This window comes from Lepisosteus platostomus, chromosome 2, assembly GCF_059453375.1.
Source record: "Lepisosteus platostomus isolate fLepPlt1 chromosome 2, fLepPlt1.hap1, whole genome shotgun sequence".
NCBI classification, from domain to species: domain Eukaryota; kingdom Metazoa; phylum Chordata; class Actinopteri; order Semionotiformes; family Lepisosteidae; genus Lepisosteus; species Lepisosteus platostomus.
The window spans coordinates 6,791,365-6,815,163 of NC_142612.1; the positions used below are offsets into that span (position 1 = coordinate 6,791,365).

Genomic DNA, 23,799 nt, shown 5'->3' on the forward strand with positions numbered 1-23,799 from the left:
AAGATAAAATACATTTCCTATGGTACCTCGTTATTACGATAAAGTAAATAATAATTAAGAGATACCAATGATTGTATTGACAGCCTAGTAAAACGTCATGCAATGACGGGATCTAATTGTTAATTACGAGTCACCACGTAAAATATGTTTTTCTTTGATGGCAGCAATGCGCTTCTGTAGTTTCCGTATAAAATGATATCGCTTCAATGCCCATTGCTAGACCTCCTGCGGAATCTTGCCCAATTTCCTCATAAAATGTGCATACAACCCAATTCAAAAATAACAAGTACAACATATTCTTTAACACTCTGCAACTGGTTTAACATTTGACCATGAGTCATGTGTCCCAACAACACTTACCCAGTCACAGTTGGTTAACGCTTACTCAGTTGGTTAGTTCCCACTCCTTTGTTATATCCTGATTCAAAATTTAAACAGAGACTTCAATTAAGTGGGAGAAAAAAAAACTAAAAAAAGTAAACATACCCAAGTGACTCTAATGTCTTTACACAACTTATATGAAATTCAGACCGTCAGCTTACCTGTAAATGTTCAAAGTTTGGTAATTAAGACCGCAGCGCTTCTCCACAATTGCGGCCACACCGGCCGTTAAGTCCAGTTTATAACTGACACTCCCGCGCCTTGGGCGAAAATCTGACTCGCTCGCGCCGCCTGCTGGCAGCTAACGGAAACAGCGGTCCATTAAAACGTCACGCCAAAACACACACACGCGAGGACTTCAGCGGCGTGCATCACGGTTGTTATGGAAGCAGGTTCCCGCCAGGGAGTGGAAAAAAAAAACCGCGCTGTGGTATCTCGCAATTGCGACGTTATATTTCAGAATGACGAGTGTATATCTCGCAATTGCGACTTAAAATCTCAGAAGTATTGTACGACTTTATATCTCGCAGTTGCGACTTAAAATCTCAGAAGTACGACTTCACATCTCGCAATTGCGACTTAAAATCTCAGAATTCCGACTTCATTTCTCGAATTTACGACTTTATATCTCGCAATCCCGACTTCGTATCTCACTTCTGGCGCCAGCAATGAACGCAGCCAGGCCAGGTTGCTCATCAGGCAAAAGAAGCCTACGGTGGCCTTATACCTTCTTGTGTCTCCTTTTGGAATGCTATGTTTAGGGAATTGGAAATTAGTCGGACAATTGCTGATAGAGGCTGTCTTACAAATAAAGTTATAGAAATTTCATTTTAGATCGTTCATAGATTTTATCCTATTAAATTGACACTTTCTAGATTTAAACATGAACAAGATGACTTATGTGTATTTTGTAATAATGAGAAGGAATCTTTGTTACATTCATTTGTTAATTGCATTCAGGATATCCAAAATTGTTTTGGATAGATTTGCAAACTGTTATTGTCAAACATTTAAGGGTAAATGTTAAACTTTTATATATTTTATATGTTTATATTTAGATCTGACTTGGATAAAGGATATGTTCTAATTATTAATCTGTTAATTATTTTGGCGAAATACTTCATCCGCAAAAGTAAATGGTCTAATACTGCTCCCCCTATTAATGCTTTTAAAGTACAATTCCTTTTTTACTTAAATTATATTAGAAAGTTAAAGAATCAAAAGGCAAGACATACAATGGAAATATGTAAAAAGTATAAGTTTCAGCTTTAATAATTGTGAATTCCTCTGGATGTGAAGCGTCAATTTCTGTATCTTTTTTCATATTCTGTCTCCTTTTTTTGTATTTCTGGTATTTAAATAAAAACTTTTTTAAAAAGCCCACCCTGGTGGAAATGGGATTCCAAAAAATTAGTGCAATTTGATTTTTATCAGGGCACTTGACAAGACAAGTCTTCAAGCCTATAGATACTGTACGATTTATGAATATAGTGTAACAGAACGGCCATACAGGCTGTACGATCTGGTTGCAGTGCAGTGACGGCACCGCCCTCCCCTGCGCATAACAGGGATGTTGGCCATTGGGGCTTATGAAGGTCTTCTAATGCTTAGCTGGCAAGACCCGGGTTCGAGCCCATGCAGTGAGGCACAAACTAGGGTGGGAGCGGTGAGGGCACAAGCCCTAGAACCCGAATCCGTTACAATAACAAAAGGACAGACAAAGAAATGTGGGCTATTTCGAAGTCGCAACTGTGAGATATAAAGTCGTATTTGCGAGCTATGAAGTAATAATTCTGAGATTCTATGTCGCAATTGCGAGATATAACCTCGTAATTACAAGAAATAAAGTCGTAATTCTGAGATTTAAAATCGCAATTGCGAGATTTAAAGTCGGAATTCTGAGATACAAAGTCGCAATTGCGAGATACCATAGCGCATATTTTTTTTACTCCCTGGCGGAGTTCAAGCAATGAATCTCCTTTAATGCAAGGACAGCTCAGGTTCAGGTTGAGGGAATCCTAGTGCTGAGAATGCATTGATGAAGTCCTTCAGTCAACAGTTTTACCATTCCTGCAAGCCTGACTGGAAATGGGATCTTTCCGGTGGGCCCACAGAGAGTTGGAATTCCTGCTGGATGACTTCACAAAATCCGTGTTGAGGCGTTACCCTAGCCAATGCTTTCAACAAAAGGAAACTGCTAACGACCAACCTTTGCCACAGGAGGAGTGGTGGAAAATCCCTCAGCAGTCTGTCGGAGGCTGATTGAGTCCAGGCGTCACTTCTGCCAGGCTTGTGTTAATACCCAGGACGGTCACGACCCGATAATGGTCTTATCATGTTTGCTCTTTGACGGTACCATTTTTGATATTTGAACACAATTCATCGTTCTTGGATCGGTATTTTATTCAGATTTTCTGTGATTGTGTTCAAATGAACATACAGTATTTGATTTAATCCATTAGACCTGAGTTTTGCATTTCTTATGAGGACCTGTACACAACAAAGCCTTTTTTTTATTAAAGCAAATGTAGAAAAGCATTTGACTTATGCCCAGTCCCTGATGGCGGAGAACTTCATTCTGCAATAGGACTGGATAAGATTTTATTTTATTTAATCAAGACTTGCAGGTTGTGCAGCTTAGTGTATTGAACTCAAAACTTACAGATTATGGATTTAAGACCCTACCATAGACACTGTGGATGTACTCTTGGATTAGGATTTTTTCCCACATGCTCCAGTCCAGTTTCCACCTACAGTAGGTGTGACGTCAGGTGATCTGCAGTCTTATTGGTGCTACAGAAACTGAGTTGGAGTCTGGCCGCATGTGCCACTGTGTGTCTGGTATTGACTTTACCTTCATATGAAGAATTAGTTTTTCCCAAAGTTCAACATTTCCTTTCTATCTTCATCACATCAACTCACTGACTTGTATACTGTTTATTCCTTTATTTCATTGTTCCTGTTTTATTTACCAGTGAGTGCAGAGTTTTGTTTTGCAATGAAAAATTAGGTAGAGAAGTTTGCTGGATGCTCCGTAGTTTTCTGTCTGTCAGCAGCGCAGGTACAGCACTAGTAGTCATATTATCTCCTCACTGGTTTCCATATATTTTTTCAAGTCAGTACATAACAGGACTGAGGCCAGAAAGGTAGTAAGAAGACAATGAATCTCACTAGATACGATCACTCACCAACCAAGCAAGACAATAAATCCAATTTAAACATTAGGCTCCGTCAAAATGCGTAATTAGTATAAAGATGCAATGTGAAATGATGAAGCATTCACTGTACGTTCCAAGAAATCCCTTCAAGGGTTCGTGAAAGCAGTAAAAGTGATGATTTCTTAAAACCAGTACTTAGCAACTGGAAAAACCTTTCCAGATCCCTAGAGAATGACAGAGAGTCCCTGTGTCACGCTCGTAAACCCCTCCTCTTAAGGACGCCCCAGCCCTTCCTTGTTTTATATTCATCTCCCGCACCTGCCTCCGGTTCCAGCCCCCCGTCCTATAAAAGCCAGACGTTCCTGCCTATTGGGGCTCAGCTTTGGAAGATGGACGCCCGGAAGCCCACCTATCCGCGAGTGCAGGAGCGATTTGATGGCACAAGCTTAATCACAGTGTCCTGTCCTTCTGAGTCCGGGAATAGGGAGCGTCTGGTCCCATGACCCCCCTTTTATTCCCCCGTCCCTCCGCCAGATCCCGCTCTGGCTTTTAACTCTGTTCGTCTGTCAGGATGGATTACCCGGTCTTGGACTTTTGCTACACCCGTGGATTTGCCTCGGGCTCCCTTGGACTGTTTGCCTCGGCCCCCCCCGAACACCAGCACACCATGAACACGCCCCCTGTTTTCCTGCCAGGCCCTTTGCATGCCTTTTCCCCGTGTTTTTCTCACTTTTTCCCGGATTGTATTGCCTGCATAGGGTCCTGGAAGAATGCTTCGCTACACCCTGATATAGACATTCCAGTGCAACATTAAAAAAAATTGTCATTATTTAATCTGGGGATTGGATTCAGATCTCAGATTGGATTCAGAATTTATTTATGGCCAGACCAAGCCATGGTTTTTGACAAAATTAATGAATTCCAAAGTTAAGTGCACTTCTTTCCTTGTATTCTGCTTCTAGTTTTATGACTTTTCAAAAGTTTTTCAAATCATGTTATTTCAAGAGTCTCCCTTGTTATGGTACATACTGTTCTCACAGAAATGAAAGACCGAAAGAAAACAAAAAATGCACATAATTCATTTTTAATTCACCTTTATTAAAAAAAAAACAAAACAAGAAACAAACATTAAACTTAGTTTTCCACTTGGTTATGTGATTAGCACCATTGTCAGACAAAAAAAAAAGAATTTATACATGGTTATTTTTTTCTTCATGAGGCCCATCTGCCTTTATGCTCATATACAAATTTAGGCAATCAGTAGTCAAACAAATAAATTACAGAGACAAAAGCTGAAACAAATCCATTTCAGATCTAGCGGCTTTCATTAGAATATTGGATTGTTTCGTATCACTGTAAAAATTATTCCCCCTTTCTGTTGCTCTAGGAACAGTAAAACAACCCCTCCCCTAACATGACCTAACCCACCCCTCCCCCATACACTCTGATCTCTGCGTTACCAGTCCAGCATCACTCCCATCACACCCAGTAATATCTGTCCACCATTACTTCCACACCTTCCTGACAACAGCAGTCAGCACATGCCAGTATGTAACTTGGTGTAGGTAGCCTTTTGTATTTATGCCATCTTGGTCCATACCAAAGGGGTTCATTTATAATCAGAAATAGGTAGCTGGTTTTGGTATGGTCGTGAACTGCAGAACAGTGTAATTCCGAGGAAATGATTATTTCTAAACTCTGTTGTGATTTCCCTCATAGGAATTCTTGTTAGAGGTACTAGGGAACGTCTAAATCCCTAGCAAAGTTCCGTCTGAATTCCCAGCTAATTAAAAGCTTTTATTATTTATCTTGGATCATTGAGGACAAAGAGTGAAAGAGAGTTCTTTTTTGTGCATAATGGGATAGGATGATTTTATTAATTCTTTTCCTCAAACATTACTATACCGTGAAACAGAAACACTGAATATTCAGTCGAATTACAGTGCCGAGGAATTATGGAAGTTTCCTCTGCTTTAAGATGATACCTTTTATATGTGAAAAAAATAGTGCAATTCAAAATTTGGCAAAAAATCAACAGGACTAGTATGAAATAAATACAGTGTGCAATTATGGCTACGTTTTTATCATTTTGATAGTGGGTTATTTTAACCAGTATTGAGAAAGTATTTCTACAATGAGTAAAAAAAAAGTGTTGTATGTGTATAATACATAATGTCTTATTATAAAATAAGACAAAATATTTGAAAGGCAAATGTTATTGTATATTTAATGTAAATGTAAAATTGTGTCCTCAATGTGCCTTTCTTAACACAGTTGCCAAAAAAGTATGGGTGTCTTAAGACAGTAACTAACTACCGCCAAGCAGCACCAGACCACGAGATGCACACCACTTACTGTAGCTTTGACCCTAGAGATAATACATTGAGATGGGAAGACTGAGAGAGACCCGGTATAGACACATGTTTTTACTTCTGCAAATAAAATCACAGATGGCGCTTGCCGGCATAAATTAAGATTCTCATCTATTCTGCACTATGAAATGGCTCCTTCACCTGAGCTCTTGAAAAAACCAGCCATGTCTATCTGCTTCTGGGATCTTAGGTATATTTTAGATATCCCGTTACTCTCCATTTTCATTAAGCCAAATCATCGTTTCATCATTTCAATAGCTCACCTTTCTCCTGTACGTAGTTCACTTCGCATTTACGCCTATTTGTAAATAGTCTCCCCTATTTTAAAGAAAACATTCACCTGTACCCTGTATTGAAACTTTAAATGTTCTTGCTTATGATTACCATTTTTTGAAAGTCTTTTAAAACTATTTTAAATAAATAATTAGCAGATTTTCGTTTATTCATTATGCGTACCACATAAGGTACCTCTCTATTGATAGCTATGTCTTCTATTTCAATGGCCTCTTATAAACTAATCCTAGAACCTTCGCAAAACATTGTTTCTTGTACGTTACTATCTAAAAAAAAAACAGTTTTGCAATTTTTCATTTCACATTTTTTCATTACAATCTTTTCTGAGTGCAGCTGCCAAATTAACACAGAAGCATATGCTGGTAATTGCACGACAGTGCAATCTGTGATTTTCCCAAAACACTTCAAGAATAATTTTTACTGATTTATTTGTATGCTGAAGATGACTAAACACCGGGATTAGGAATGACATGAAATCCACATAAAATGTGACTGTTTTTTTTTTTTATAATGTGTGAACTCAACCTATAACATAGCTTTCATGATAATATTTCACGTTTATTTTTATTTATTTTGGGAGGGGAACAAGTTTGAGATATTGCAAATACGTACCCAGTAGCATGATTATAAGACACTTCGCATACATGAACCTTTGAACTCACACTTGTACTTTTACATTGCAAGAGCCGGTCCAAACTGTGCACTTGTCACCGTAGCTTTCAACAGTATAAAAACAAGTTACTTAAAAAAATGCATGAATGTGTACATTTTTTTTACATTGGATACAATAAGTACCCAGAGAAAGATGAGTGAACGTATTGGCCAGCATAGAGTCCTGCTGCTTGCTCTGAAGGCAGCTGAATATACACTTTATCTCCTGGTTGAAGAGGGAGAACAGCACTTCCTGAGGCTTGATCAAGGAAGCCCTTTTTATACTCATCGTACGTGTACATAACTGGTTCACTGTTCCTGTAAAGTGCCACCCAAACATTGGCACCTTTGCAGTGGATATGATACGCAAAGTAGTAAATTCCAGGAATCTCACAGGTAAAGAAGCCTGTCTGGGGGTTGTAACTGAGTCGGCCATTGTAAAGGATTTTATCGAACTTCACTGGGGATCCTACGGGCGGGAATGGTGTCGTGAGCTCGGCTGTGAACGCTGGCATCTCCAGGAGGCCCCCATTTCCGCCCATGACCTCCCCGTGGTTCCCCTTTTTGTACCCCCCTGGGGGGGTCTTCACGCCATCCAAGCCTGGGCCCATTATCTGGCCGACGCCTGGGGGCTGTGCCGGGGGACCAGGTGGACCTGGGGGGCCGGGCTGCCCAGGCTGCCCAGGTTGTCCTGGAGGCCCGTAGGCTCCTGGCTTCCCCTGCGGCCCAGCAGGTCCTGGGGGCCCTGGCCTTCCTACCCCGGGAATGCCCGGCAGACCAGGCGGCCCCATCTCTCCTTTTGATCCCGGTAGCCCTGGAGGGCCCAGAGGACCACCAGGGCCCATTATTCCAGGGATACCCTTGGGGCCCTGTTGGCCTTGCTCTCCCGGCAGCCCCGCCTCCCCCTTCACCCCAGGCAAGCCAGGGACACCTGGAAGGCCTGGCAAGCCTTTGTGGCCAATTTCCCCCTTAGGCCCCATAGGCCCCGGTAACCCTCTGGGACCCGGCTGGCCGGCCTCTCCCGGAAATCCGGGCTGGCCTGGAAGTCCCGCAGGGCCCGGTTCACCTTTGGGACCCATTTGCCCCTGAGGACCCCCCGCACCTTCTTCCCCTTTCAGACCCGGGAAGCCAATACCTCCCGGTGGACCCATGGGACCAGGCAAACCAGGTGGGCCGATTGCCCCCGGGGGACCCACCACCCCGGGGAGTCCTGCATGGCCTTTTTCTCCTTTGGGCCCCAGAGGACCAGCTAAGCCATCTAACCCGCGGTCACCTTTTGGGCCAGGAAATCCTGGCTTGCCAAACCCGGGTAGCCCAGGAGCCCCCGGCAAACCAGGAGGGCCCGGCTCCCCTTTCCCCCCGGGAATCCCAGGCCGGCCAGGTAATCCGTCATGGCCCGGGTTACCGGCTCCTGGTAAGCCAGCAGGTCCTGGCTGTCCACCTTGCCCGGGTGGCCCTTGTACACCTGGCTCCCCAGGGGGGCCTGGTTTTCCTTGTCCTCCTGGGGCCCCAGGGAGCCCGTTGAGCCCGGGTTTCCCTACTCCAGGGAGACCTATTGGCCCCGGTTGGCCTGGTGGCCCAGCTGGGCCCTTCAAACCTGGCAGTCCAGGCAGACCAATCCCTTTGTCACCCTTGAGTCCCTGTAGTCCCGCTTGGCCTGGTGGCCCCTTGAGCCCCGGCTCACCCCTGAGCCCCGGCTGTCCTGGCAGACCCTGCCCACCTGCTTTCCCAACGCCGGGCAAACCTGGCGGGCCGGGAAGCCCCTGGGGTCCCGGCATCCCCATCAGCCCCTCGGCTCCACCTTGACCAGGCTCACCCTTCGGCCCGGGAAGGCCTATTCCTCCTGGTTTTCCTGGCATTCCCGGCATGCCGGGCTTGCCCATCCCTGGATATCCTGGAGGACCCGGGGGGCCGGGCTTCCCTGGGAGTCCTGGCAAGCCATGGCCTGGCAGCCCTGGGGGGCCCTGAGGACCTGGAGGGCCCCGTGGTCCCACATCTCCTGGGGCACCTCTCTCACCCTTCTGCAGCATTTCTGCGGAAAAGAAAATAATGCAACAGTGCGTTTTCGTGCCTCCTTCACTTCAGATCCACGATCACGCACAGCGAAGGATCTGCGCTGCTCCCAGTAAGGTCAAACACACCCTAAGGTGGGCCAGATTATATTTAAATGTACTCCAAGCAGGCCATCCAAACCATAAATGATCAAAAACACTAGGCATAATCATTACATATTACTATTTATTTGTAGGTTTTATGGTATTTACAGCACAATGTATCCTTTTAAAATACAAATAATGATGACTCTGATTGTAACTGCTATGTGGGACAAGCAAATTAATTTGTCAGGCCAGATGCAGGCCCTTATGTTTGACTCACCTGTCCTACAGGCTGTTGTTTTGAAATGTTCAAACCACGAGTTCAAGACTACCTTTATCTTATATCTTTGACGCAAGACAAAACTTTACTGTATATTGATTTGATTTGTTCTCACGATTTAATCTGTTATTTCTTGATAAGTTTTAACCAGGCTTTTAATTCCTTAAATGCTTTATAATTCAGGTTTGGCTTACTGATATTCATACATTCTTCACCTTCCATATGACAAATAACTGAGGTGTTAGCTGGTCTACTGCATAAACACTGCTACAGTAGCTAATTTAGGTAAATTAATTAATTAATTTAGGTAAAGTATTTACCAGCAACTTTGAAGGTGGATACAGAAATAATTAAGTGCTGATTAAGAGTTTTCTTTGACACACCTTAACACCTGTGTGGGTCCTAATGCTCCAGTATAGTGATGGGGACACTATACTGTAAAAAGGTTTTGTCTTTCAGATAAAAAGTAAAATTGAGGTCCTGACTCTTTGTGGTCATCAAAAATCCCAGGGTGTTCTTGATTTTGTATTCTTATTGGTTTTAGCTTTACACACGAACTTTTTCTCAAGGAAGCTCAATTTTTATTGTCAAGATCAGCAGATTTTTCTTTCTGATAATTGAGATCATAGCTTTAAAAGCACTGCTGGTTTCTTCTCAGGTCACTGTGAATTCCTTCCTGTATGATGGCTTGGTTTGTCATTTGAAAAATGTGATTTTTGTCACAGAGCAAGTGTTTTTTGTGATGCTTTCCACCACTGTATGAAGAAACATGGTTTCCATTTTTTTAATGTAGGTGAAACACCATTGTTTATGGTTTTTGTATACTTTGGGTTTCAGGCAACAAAGGAAATACAGCTGGAGATACTGTACGTCTCCAGTTCCTTATTGAGGAGTGAAACTGTTTAATCAAAAATTACAATCACTTTAAATATGTCACTCTGAAGCTTGGTGGTATAAGAGCGATACGTACATCTCCTTCACAGATTCTGAATTTCCCTTGATTCCTTCTTAAATATTACTTTCTGTTTTAGCATCTCCCAAAATGTCTTTGTGCTGAGAGTGCTTCGCTCATTCATTGAACACTCGTTAGTCAGGAGAGCTGGAAATGGGATGCAAAGTTGAGCTGCAAAGTACTGAAGTGGTAGGTGGAGTATAAGATCTCGGTAGTGAACACAACAGACCTTTCCTGGATTTACAATGAATCGAATGTCTTAACTGAAGTTCAAGAGGGATGATGACAATCAGGCCAGTCGCACCCCGATTGTTCTTAATCTTATACATTTCCCAGGCTATTTCTTGGAGCTACAGTACATTTATGTCAGACAAAACTCAGGCTTTTCACATTCCCAACTCCACCCCATCTTCATCCTCACAGTGCATGGGGGTCCCAGCCTCCCCGTCCTGTGGGCAGGGGGCAGGCCCTCAGCCAAGCTGCCTAGGCCAAACCTCTCTATACTTAAGCACCCATTAAACATCTCAAACATATCTGAATCCTGGGTGTCATTAGTCCTCGTGAAAGTTATGTGGCATGAAATTGGTGTTTTCTTCTCTCAAACAATTTCTCTTTCCAGCCTGAATATTAACAAAACATGTAACCGTGATGGATACTGTATAAATAGAGTATACAGTATACAGAAAGATATATTTCTTATATCTAATAATAATAATAATAATAATAATAATAATAATAATAATCCCTTACACTTGTATAGTGCTTTTCTGGACACTCCACTCAAAGCACTTTACAGGTAATGGGGACTCCCCTCCACCACCAACAGTGTGCAGCCCCACCTGGATGATGCGACGGCAGCCATAGTGCACCAGTACTCTCACCACACACCAGCTATCAGTGGGGAGGAGAACAGAGTGATGAAGCCAGTTCATAGATAGGGATCAGGAGGCAACGATTGGTAAAGGCCAGGACACCAGGATAACAACCCTACACTTTTCAAGAAACACCCTGGGATTTTTAATGGCCACAGAGAGTCAGGACCTCGGTTTTACTTCTCAACCAAAGGATGATGCCTTTTACAGTATATTGTCCCTGTCACTATTCTGGGGCATTAGGACTCACATAGACCACAGGGTGAGCGCCCTCTGCTGGCCACACTCAGTGGGTTGCCAGTTGTGAATTTCATGGTGATATGGCTGCTGATAATAGTTATAACCTTTCTTGTCCTTCAGTCCTTTCCTTTAATCATCTGGACTTGTTTTTCCCTTTTCATAAATGTTTGACACATGTTGCATTCAAAGCATAACCTCTAGATTTGCATTGAATTCCTCTGTAGTTCATCCTACTGTAATACAGTAGTGAAACAGGTTTGCTGTGCAGCGTTTTCCTGCTTACCTTTGCTTTCTTTTCTTGGTAGCTCCTTCCCAAAATGCATGGGTATCTGGGGGATTTCCTTCCTGTACTGGGGCATCATGGGAATTTCCTTCCCATACTGCATGTGGGGCATTTCCTTCCCCAGGTGTTGCATGGGAATGCCTTCTTTCCCCAGGGGGATGTGGGGTAACTGCTGCAGGGGCTGGTGCTGCTGGGGCAACTGCTTTAGCCCATAATAAGCTCCGGAGTGGGCAGAGTGGAGCAGAGCCAGGTGAAGAACTACAGCCAGGAGCTGTGAAGGGAGCACTGGTACAGCCATGACCTGGGGAGAGTAAACAGACATTGTCAGGAATTTCTCTAGCCCTTGACAGAGACTTCAACAGGTACACAAGTACTAGTGAAACTGCCACCAATTCCCCTTCATGTTTACCGGTTTCAAACTGCGATAGGTAGAGGCGGAGGTGTACATAGAACAGCCCCTGTCATGATGTTCACACAGCAATCTTTGATGACATGATGTTACATAACATGTTCATTAATCACCATCAGCCCATGTACTGTACATGATATCAAAATATCTAAAAGAACATTGTCCATCGCACAACTGTATGCCAAACAAAAGAGAGAAACATGGCAGTAAATCCAGTGTATAATGTATTTTGAATTTAAAAAAAAAAGATTTTTCTTGTAATGTTACTCGACATGCTTAACCTCATTAAAAAAAGTGACAATATAGTCACCTATTAAGGACCATGATACGAAGTCTTCCACGAACTGACTTCTGGGAAGTAACTTGGAAAAACTGTTTTACGTTCCTAACATCTTGTAACGCTACGGGGTTCAGGTGGGCGCCCTCGCCTGCTGCCTACACAGGTCGGCCCCGCACCGTCGGGGGCTCGAACCCAGGACTCCCGTGTCACTCAACAGGGACCCAGCCCGGTGTTATTACAGGGAACGGCAGTGACGTCACCGCTCTGGTAAGCCTTACACAGTGCCTGTCGGCCGTATGCGTTACAATATTCACTCTCGCAATAACCTCTCACGGTCTTGCGTAAAACGTACTGTATATACATATACTGTGCGTGTATGAGAAAGGCTGCAACGCCCGAAAAAAACAAAAAACAAAAAACATTTCTTCGGCTGACGAGATCAAGCAGCAGAGGAGAGCAGCGTGTCCGCACAGGAACTGCCCTGTGCTTGTGGTCTCAGGCTGCTGAGCTTCCGCTACAACAGAGCAAAGCAGCCCAGAAGTCAGTTCATCACTGGCTGCACATAAACCAACTTCCATCGGCCAGCGAAAATGACAATAGCGCTCTACATTTTTCACTATAAAGGACCTTTCCTCAGTAAATGAACACAAAAAGGGGCACTCAATTATTCTGACTCCAAAAAAATCCTGCTCGCTCAACTTGTAGACTTCCTAGGTCTTTTTTTGTGTGTGTGTCATGGGTTATACCGTTATACTGTACCATAGTATAAAACTTCGCCCTTTCACTTTCACATACTGTATACTGTAATTGTTCAGAAGGCTTTGTAAAGCTTCTTCATAGCACATGTCTCATGAGTTATTTGCAGTGGACACTGGACCATAATGCAGGTCATTATTAATTCGTACAGTATCGGTCAATAGTTTATCTGAAAAAGTTGAATTATTGAATATTTAATCATAAGATCATTTTAAAGTGTAAACAAATGAGTAATCCTAAATTTATGTTGGTTTTAAATTAGTTCGCTCGACTTCTAAGACATATGGATTTTGACGATGCATGTTTTAGTGAGCCTGAGAATCTACCTTTAAATTATGTTAAATGTGATCTCTCAAAATGTTTTACAGGTATGGTAGTAACATTGACCCTGTTCGGTAGTTCGTAGCTACTTGATCCAAGGATCTCTTACAACTGTTTCTTGAAAGAAGCCAGTTCATTGGCTTAAACATGATGACTGGGAAGCTTAAATATTCTTAAATTAAATAGGAATGATTCTGATATATCACTAAATATTAGAGATATTTTAAAATACAGTTTGAGCGATCCAAATATGACTATTTGGCCTGACGTACTGTACATTTCCAGTTGTTTTGTGCACCACCGCCCCAAACCAGCAGAGGGCACTGTAATAACACATCATGCCAGAACTTTCCCTTATATTAATGACTACTCACTGTTATATTTTTCATAATCTTTAATAGGCCATGAATTGCACAGTAGATAACTGCAATAGTGCCTAGTCAATGTATATTGTATCAACAATCATTTTTTTTAAACAGTAGGACTTCTAAACACATAATAATTGTTTGGGTTTAGTACTGCAGTGAATAAAACGTTTGTACCAATTTCCTCTCAAAGATATCCCTTTAAATAATACCCAAACATTCTAATTATATAGTGCATATACTGTAGGCCAAAGTCGAAAGAAGCCTTGGGGCTCTGGGTGTTTCTGGGCCGGGGGTGTGATCTGTGTGTATGTTCTCCCAGTGTTCATGTGGGTTTCCTCCCACAATCCAAAGACATACTGGTATTGGCTTCTGGGAAAATTGTCCCTGGTGTGAGTGTGTATTTGTGTCTGTCTACCCGCCCATGGTGTGTTCTGCCCTGCTCCTGATACTTGCTGGGATAGGCTCTGGCTCCCCCGCGTTTCTGAATTGGAAGAAGGGGTTAGAAAATGTTATGGATCTTTGATAATCACAAGTTTAATTGGATTTATTCCTTGAGTCAAAATGTTCTTTTAAAAAGATCAAATGAAAGATCTACCACTGTAGCTCTAAATATTTGATATCATACTGTTCAAGGGTACCAATAAAAATGTGATTTATGTAAATGACCTTGCAATAAATGAAGATTAATTTTACTTTTCGCAAATATGCATCCAGGGTATCGTTTCAACACTCCAGACAAAAACTGCAGACTTGGATAGTTGAGCACTCTCTCAAGGACACTAGTTTTCTACTTTAATAAAAATATTTTGTTTTGAGGAGGTTTGAAATTACAGTACAGAAGAAAAGTCAGCCTGAGATGCCAGATCTCATCCCCGAAGAAGGTCATTATCTGTTCTGTTCAATAATGGAGGCTTCGAGACTGAGCTAGTGTAATTACCAGATGTTGCAAGTTAAGAAATGAGAGCCTAGTGTCTTTGTGCCCCTCTTGTGGGAACGACTTTGGACACTGCAGTTCTAAGCATCAGTGAACATGCTAATTAATTGATTTCAGAATGGACATCTATTACATTTCTTCACATTACCATCAGACTGTTCAATGCTGGTGTTAGGGGATGTCTGTATTTTGTCAAATGGACTATGAGCTATGTTGTATTTTGAGTGATATACTTATTTACGTCGCATCAGTCAAAACAGACATGTTTTTAAAATTGGATAATGAGTTATTTTTAAAAACATAATACCAGGTTTTCATTGCAGAGAGCTTCTATTACAATGTTTATCATGTTCCCTTAATAATTCTTTGAAAAGACAGTATAGAAAAGATTCTGCATATACAGCAGCTGAATGGACATGTCCAGCACACCAGACATTCCAAAAAATCCCACCCAGTAAAATCAAATCAAAGCTTTTCTGCAATTATTATTAAGTGAATTGGTGTGTGCTTTTTTCCAAAGTGATTTTTACCCATTTATACAACAGACAATTCTACTGTGGCAATCCAAATGAAGTGCTTTGCTCGAGAGTACAACAAATTTGAACCATCAGATTTCTGGTTATGAGTTCAGAAGCCTAGCTACTACTACCTAATGTTGTAATTTGGTTTAGTTTTACCTCTCAATCCCCTCTCAGAAATAATTCAACTAGAAAAATAAATTTGAACATTCTTGATCCTTTCATCAAGCATATGATGATAATGATTATGATTTTATACTAATATTAACAAAATCTGCAATCAAACATTGTGCCTATAAACATATTTATCCTTACAGTATGTATCTTAAGATTGTTTATTGAAAAAATAATGTACTGCACATTGCAGCTTCAAATAAGCTTTCTTTTAATACTGTATTTAAACGGACAAAATGCTAAATCCATTTCTGATTTCTGCTCATTTTTCTCTGTTGCTAGATATACCAAAACAGTACCACCATCCAAGATAGGGATTCATAGTTTTGCTGCATATAATGGATCAAAATCACTATCCTAACAAAGTTCTGTATTCCAGTTTGTATCAGCATACTGTGACTGTTCTCATGTTAATTTGCTTGAAAGCACCACAAAGTAATTATAGACGTCATTTAAGGTATTTGACTAGAATCTAATTTAATGGCTGTCTTGAAGGTTTTCAGAATTTTATTTGGCACATTAAAGTGGTTGGGTCCTGGTACAGGCCACACAAGATAATGATTTTAAATAGAAGTTCGGGAGAAGGCCAAATTAGCAATCTACCCCCCTCTGCTTTCCAACACAATAATATCTCTTCCATAAATCCTCCCCCGATTTGCACTCCTTTCTTGCACTCTCTCCCTCCCCCCATCTTCACCCTCTCAGCGGCTCCCTGGCTCATTCCTCGTGAAGAGAGGGGGGTCCTGTCGGCCTCGTCCTCACCACAGGCTGTGGTTCCCTCCTCTGGGCCACACACAACTTCAATCCATTTCTTCTCCACATCACATAAATGAAGAGTTAGACAAAGTCCTGAATTGAGGTTCTCATCAATAAAAAAGTTAAACTGCTTGGACCAGAACGTCACTTGTAAATACAAAAAGGTATCTTCTCCAGATTTGCTGTGCTTCAATGGATGATCTTTTAGTGGGTTCTGCAGGACTTCAGGTGCTTATGTGCTGTTTTAGGGCCATCATTACCTTTGTACAAAACCCCAACAATAAGAGTTCAAGTTGAATTACGACTGTAACTACAGGAGGTGACATACAGTATACAGCATAGAGCTACTGCTAAAGCACATGGGTAGATTTATAGACGTTCTTGCATTTTCGTGCATTTATGAATTTAGCAGAAAGGAAGAAAGCTGCAGTGATCTTAATAGAAGCAGTAAGGAAATTAATCCAGACTAAGGACACTGTGGACACATGAACGTCTGGCAACATCGACTGATACACTGTTAAAGTCATTGACTTTGGAATTTAATTTATAGTCTCCCTGATGGTTATTTGATAGTTGCAAGTGTTCATACACCTCTGGAAGTTTTCATCTGTTTCTATGTCTCTATGTCTCTATTTTTCACATAGAACTAGTTTTGATTTTCTGGTTTTAACAACATCAGCATAAATTTCAGTTTTGAAAATGCAGCCCAAAATTAGTGTATGAAAACGCATCCTTTTTGTTTAGAAAAACCTACCTGGTTGATGAGTAACATTTCAATCTCAGAGGTCAGTCCAAATTATTTGAAATTTAACTAAATAATGGATATAGATTTTCATAAGGTCTTTTATAGTTGATAAATAAAAGTAAAATAATACATGTAATACATGATTCACTTTATTATAGGTTCAATTCCCTACATTATAAACCATTTTGAACCTGATTAGAAGTATTAATATTTTGCAGTTAATTAAAAAAATTCTACTGTTTGAGAAGTAAACCAAAAACATTCCTGGATGTCCAGGAAATGTGACAAAAACCATCTTTACATCTTTTTTTCTCTTAATGTTAAGGAAGGATTATGGGGGATTTTTCTAGTGTCAAGAAATATTTTACACCTGCTAACATCCATGTCAGCCTTCCCTACATATTTGTTTTGCATCATTGACAGGCTCATTTCATTCTCTCACACACTGAGAAACAAAAGACAATATGGGAAGCGTGCTTAGTGTTGTAAACTCACTCGTATTTCTAGAATTTGAGAGACAATCTGGAATGCTGAAATGACTGCTGTTATCCCACCCCAAAAATATGAAATGAATTTGATGCTTAAACCTGGGTACATTTTAAAATAAATCTTGCATTGCCACCTCCAGATGGATATTAACAGTGCTGGACGTTAGTGTCATTGCTGCCTCAAGAAAATTCACAGAGTTTTTTCCCCTCTGGCTACATCAGAGGGGATGAGAGTTTTCCTCTCATCTGTTCATCTTTCTACCTTTTTAAATCTTTAGGTACTGTAGTGCACTCTGCACTGTTGTTCCTATCCTTCCTCAGTCGTCTGGGATATTATATTTGGCTCTCGCCTTCTTTGTTCGCTTGGCTGTATTTTTCAGAAGAATGTAACATTCAACAGCAGGAGGTGAAAGGGTCCATTCAGGGCAAACTAGACCCTGTTAAATACCCACACCAACAGCATGTCTCTGAAAACACCTAGCAGGAGAGCATGAAATACAACGTACTGTAAATGGCAAAGCCTAAACTCTGCAACTGCTTCAGTTCATATTTTATAAACGAAACTAACCTGTACATACAGTAGACACCGGACAAAAAATAATTAGAAAGCTCATACTGTATGTCTGCAAGAACTGCAAATATTATTTGAATTCCATGTACTTATATTTTAAGACATGGATGAAAGGAACCCAGACTTCCTGACACTAAATGGATTCAGTTTTAAAAGATATATTGCACATATTTTATCATCTATAACTATATAATAGCAACAGGGCAATGTTATATTTCCATTTTGGTGTACGATTTATGACTTCATTTGAATATTCAAAATATTGCACTGAAGTATCTGAGAAAGAATGGTTCAGACTCTTTGTCAACAGCCAGAGACACAATCATTTCAGCCGTTTGGGGTCAGTGAACAGGTATGTTTACAGAACTATAAATATGTTTATCTTTTACAAATATTACCCATGAAAACACATTTAACAATGTAACAGACATTGTGTACTAAATACTATTTGACCGCTCACTCAACAAGGATTTGAATTAAGTGCTTCAGAAATATTTTATAGCCAGAATACGCAAATTGTCCTGTAGATACTGCTGTCATTTTTTAGCTTTTAACAGGTTGCAATACCAAAGCTGTCCTGTAGAGGGGACCCCGCTACTTAGTATGCATAAGATACGAATATGTTTTTACTGTATCTCTTGCAAAAAAAATGCCCAGCTATCTACGTTGTGGAAACTGGAAGGAGACTAGGAGACCTTTCTCCACCCCTCTCCACTTTGCACTTCCTGAGTGGCCTCTCTGCCTCTCCCCTCTCCCTCCTCCTCCACTTGTCCTGCTTTTGTTCTCCTGTGCTGTTTAATCTTTGCTTTGTACCCTGTCTTTCACACCTGAAGAAGGCTCCACAGCTGAAACCTTGTGTTTAACTTTCTTTTTTCTTCAGCATGGAATAAACCTGTTACCTGTTTTTTATATAAACGTACAGTATGTCTAATTAAAAATCTGTACATTCGGTGTTACGAATGCCGTTTTGAAATTATATTGTTTTTAACGTAATCCAGTTACACTATATTTATTTTGTACTATATACAGTATTTTTTATCTTTATTTTTTATAACAAGTGTATTTTCCTTCATTGTAAAGCATACAAAATAATATAACCACAAGGAGGTAGGTCCTAGAATTAAAGTTATAGCACAATTATGGGAATGGAAAAGTCAATTTCAGTAACACAGTTCTTTCAGGATAATTGAATTGCATTCAGAACAGAATAAAATTAACTTTTAAGTAAAATGATCAACCAAACTTAGATACTATATTTTTATTTTTGTATACTGTATTTTTATTTTTGTAAATCCGTGGTTTTATTGTTAAACCTTTTTGTAAGTTGTCTGTGCTTGCACATTTCACGAAGGAACTATAAATTCTGTAAATGGCATGTGTCTAGCGCAAATCTAAAGAATCAAAATTACTTTATCTTGTCATTAGAATTATTTATTTCTAAACAACACCCTCTATCACAGTAATTTGGAATAGTTAATTTGTTGTTGCATGTGCTTGCTTGTCATTCAGTCACAGTTTATTGGTCGAATTACTAGTTTTATTACTGACGAGAATTTAGTCCAATACTATATTGTCTGTGTGAAATAAATAAAAATATGGCTTCATTTAGGATTCTTCAAATTCTAATATTTCGGATTAGAATTTGTAACATTTAGATAGCTATCTATAACAACCATACATTTTTCTGTTACAGATAAGCTACTGAACTTCAAACTTTGGTTACTGCGAATAGTTCCCATTTTGTAATAAGGGTTTGTAATTGCTCTGCTATGCAGTATCTGCCAGAGACTTGACAGCAACAATTACAGCTGCGACTGCTGTCTATTGTATGGCACCTCTTAAAGAGTCGACATCAGAAAACCACACAGATCCTAGCTTGGCTCAAATACTACAGCGGTAGTCTAAATGTAATGTGTTAAGCCTGGAAGAAAAAAAAAGATTTATGTGTGATTTAATGAAGCTATCCATAACCCTTTAAAGGATTCAAAAGGCAAGCGTTGGGCTTGCTTTAGACAAAGAATACACAAATAAATAAAAGGTCTATTTAGTTTTGCAGCTGGGAATCAGAAACACATCTTTACACAAATTTGTGAGAATTTGGAATTCAGTTAAAGTTATCTTTATTTTTTGTAAGCCTTCTGTGGTCATACTCCATTACTTTTAACATATTAAACTTGCATTTTTAACACCACAAAATGGCTACAAAATATTCTGAGAATGTTATTTTAGCACAGAAATAGCTATACATACAGTACTACAATCCATGCATTGCATGCCTAAATCACATTATTCTTTCAAAGACAAAACGTATATTACCTTTGTAGCTTTCATAAAAGACAAGGCTACTATGCGAAGAATTCTCTTTCTTTGTTAAATCTTTAGAGTCAGTGTATCTCTAAAGATTTTAAGAACAGCTTGTCTAGTTCAGGAGCAACGATATAGACCTTTGTTTCATGATGGAACTTTATAGAATAGAGTCTGAACTGCTAGAATGCTATATGTTGAGACAATATTGACAGTTTAGCAAATTGTTCATTATATTACCACTGCTATGCGGTAAGATACGCAAGTTCAAACTTGATCCTGAAACATCTCTGCTAAAAATTCTAACTACAGGCCCGCTTAAAATTTTCCCTTTCTAAACCATGGCATGGAACATGTGGTAACATCCAAGTTTTTAAGCTTTTTAGTTAGGCTTCAGAGAGTTCCACAGTACTGAAAGAGCCCTGGTGAAGGTGGCTAATGAGCTCATCACTTCAGACTTCAGTACATTGTCTGTCCTGGTTCTGCTGGACCTTAGTGCTGTCTCTGATACTGTTAATTACACAATCTTCTTAAACTGCTTAGAGACCCATGTCAGCATCTCTAACATCTTCTTAGCCGGCTTGGAGTCTATACAAGCCTTTCTATCTTTTTCTGTCTGGTTTGTCTCTCACCTTCCTGATTTAAAAACTATTCGTAACAATAGAAACAGCCTCTAACAACTATTAACTGACTGCTGGTGTTCCACAAGGTTCAGTTCTGGGACCTCATCCCTTCAGCATCTACATGTCACCGTTTGGTCAGATTATCCATGGCCATGATGTATATTTCCACTGTTACTCTGCCACTCAGAGATACAGTACGTGCAAACTCAGAAAGACACAGATCTACGAGTTACTAGGTGTTACCTACATGTAAATGACAAGCTCCTTAGCATCTTCCTAATTTAATAACTTGTTGAATTATTATTCACCATCTCAATCTCTCTGGTGTCTAACTTCTGGTTTGCTGTGTATCAGTATGGTGCCATACCCTAAAAGCAAAAGAGCTTTCCACAGAAATATGGCTAAATTGTGAAATTCTCAGTTGGACAATATGGGCCTCCCTGTCTCCAACTATCTTAAAAAACACATTTCTTCAGGCTAGCTTTTCATGACTTTTGATACAAAAATGCCTTTTTTTTCTGTCTCATTGTTTTTTTTACCCTTATACTGTTGATTTGTTCTGTAATGTAAAGAGTGTTCTCAATAAAATTATTAAATAATGTATATAATTTAAATAATGTAATTATTGAAACTATTAACACTATTATTAATAATAGTTCATATTACACTATTAATAAGCTTGGAATCATCAGCTGTGTGTTTTCATCTCTCCTCTCACAACTACCAACTACCAACCTTTCAGCAACACGTAGGGGAGAATGAGAATGTATGGCCAGAGTCCTGCAATCGAACTGCCTCTGAGCCACTATTTTTTTAACACATTACAGGCCATGCCCACCCGTCCAGGAAGTTCAGGGCCAGCTGGAGCACGTGCATCGCAGCAGTCGCAGCATCGTCGAGCTACGGAGAGCCAAGAAAGCTCTACCTATCTATCCTTCCAGCAATCCACCCATCCATTCACTCATCAGTTCATCTAATTGTCTAGCTGTTTGAGTAATGCCAATCCTCCCCCCATGCAGGGACATGCTGCCACTTGAGGAAACGTGGTCACAGTGGGCTACTGACATGAACCTGCAGGCTTGAACCTGCAATGAGTGGATCATGCAGCCCAGCCTGAGTCATTGCTGTTACTGGTTCAATGCGGTTCCAATTGCTGACAAATTATCGCCTCATCCATGCCGTACTCCACTCTAACCGCAACAAAAAAGTGATTTTTTAAAACCAAGGCATTTCCAAAGCAGGAAACCATACATGAGTGGGCAATGGGAAAAAGCCAAACATCGATAAGATTCAATACTCAAACAGGACAATTCCATAGCACTGTGACACCCTTCCGGCAGCTTGTGTCTGTGGCACTTTAATGCATGACATTAAACTTGGACCTCACAGTCACTATGAAAATGGGGGATAAACAAATTTAGCTACTGTAAATTGCCTTATTTATATGTATGTTTTGGTGTTGGAGTCTGTAACAGGATACCCAGCCATGTTGTTGTTCAGTAGCTGATACTCTGGCTTCTTTCAAGAAACAACTGGAAGAGCTCAATTAGCTACTAACAACTGGATGGGCTAGATGGGTCAGATAGTCTTCCTTTTTTGTAACTTTTCTAATGTGTTGACAGTATATCAGAAATCTAACAGATTGTTTTAACTAATAACTATTTCATATTAGAGCAGCACCTTGGTTATTATCTGTTCAACCTAAAACCTTTCCTTGCATGTACAGTAAACTAACACACATATGCTTGAACGTGGAGCTGATCTGACCCACAACCAACAAATATATTGGCATAGAATGTGTTAAACTTTGATTCTCTTTCAATTCTAGGTGAAGCTGTATTTAATTCTGCAGGAATGTATAACTCATATTGACACAGCATCCTGTGGGCTTCATCTTTCTTCTGTGGTAACTGGTCTTACCAGTTGGAAGTCTATTCTATATCCTGTAGAATACCTAGAAGAAAACGGATTTAATGGACCCTTGCCAGAGTTATATAAGTTTATATGATTAATGTCACTAACATCTAGTTTTAATCCAAAATTAATCCAAAATTGCAAATGTTGGAGCCTGAAGGTCCTTACTGCTTAAATGGGCGGAGTGGTGGCATTGTGGCTACGGATCTGCGCCTGTGGCTGGAAGGTTGTCGGTTGAAATCCTGTGGCTGGAAGAGGAATCCTACTCCGTTGGGCCCCTGAGCAAGGCCCTTAACTCCAGGGGTGCTGTATAAGTGGCTGACCCTGAGCTCTGACCCCCAGCTTCTCTCCCTGTCTGTGTGTCTCATGGAGAGCAAGTTGGGGTACACGAAAAGACGAATTCCTAATACAAGAAATTGTATATGGCCAATAAAGTGATCTTGGAAAACAATTGGCTTACTTGGTCCTTCCTCTCTGAACCAGTCGACCTTTGCTCACATCATCATGAGTGTTGTTCAGGTATCTTATGCAAATGTATCAAGTCAAGAGAAGACACAATTTCCCCCAGCCTTTGTCCACAGTGCATACTGCAGGGTATTGAATTCAAGACTTGCACATAAAGACAGGTAGGTGATAACCAGATGTGAAATTAGACCTTTCAATACTCCTTTATGTACTGACACACTGAAATTATTTGAAGGAGTATATCCTATCATTTTCTACCACTATGGTGAGTATGATCATACATTAAGCAGTTTTATTTTGGGGGGGGGGTTTGCTTTTATTTTGACATTTTCGTCTTTCCTCAATCTGTTTCATTTGTTGAGTAAGTTAAAAAGCTGGCTATATTCCTAATCTAGGCCAGATCTGTCATAATGATTAATGATCCCCTCTAATACACTTGTACTTTTCCCATATTTGTGGCAATTATAACAGTCCTGTGCCATCTGCGCTGGCCTGAGATTTGGTCCTGTATTTGCACTTTTGAAGTCCGTGCTTACATACTTTCTGCATAGAAATACAGCTTCGCTGAACAGCTTTTGTGTATTATTTCAAAAA

General features: G+C 40.4%; 1 protein-coding gene across 2 annotated transcripts in view; it reads right to left on the reverse strand.

The window, feature by feature from the left end:
- Positions 1-4,616: 4,616 nt before the first annotated feature.
- The window catches only part of col8a1a (collagen, type VIII, alpha 1a), a 42,189-nt gene continuing 23,006 nt past the window's right edge, over positions 4,617-23,799 (reverse strand). For both annotated transcript variants that reach the window (XM_088648540.1, XM_088648551.1), the window contains exons 2-3: positions 11,580-11,880; positions 4,617-8,888 (exon numbers count right to left, since the gene is read on the reverse strand). In XM_088648540.1, coding sequence (XP_088504666.1) covers positions 6,979-8,888; positions 11,580-11,877 — 2,208 coding nt within the window. In that variant the 5' untranslated portion in view covers positions 11,878-11,880 and the 3' untranslated portion in view covers positions 4,617-6,978. The remainder of the gene's footprint in view (positions 8,889-11,579; positions 11,881-23,799) is intronic.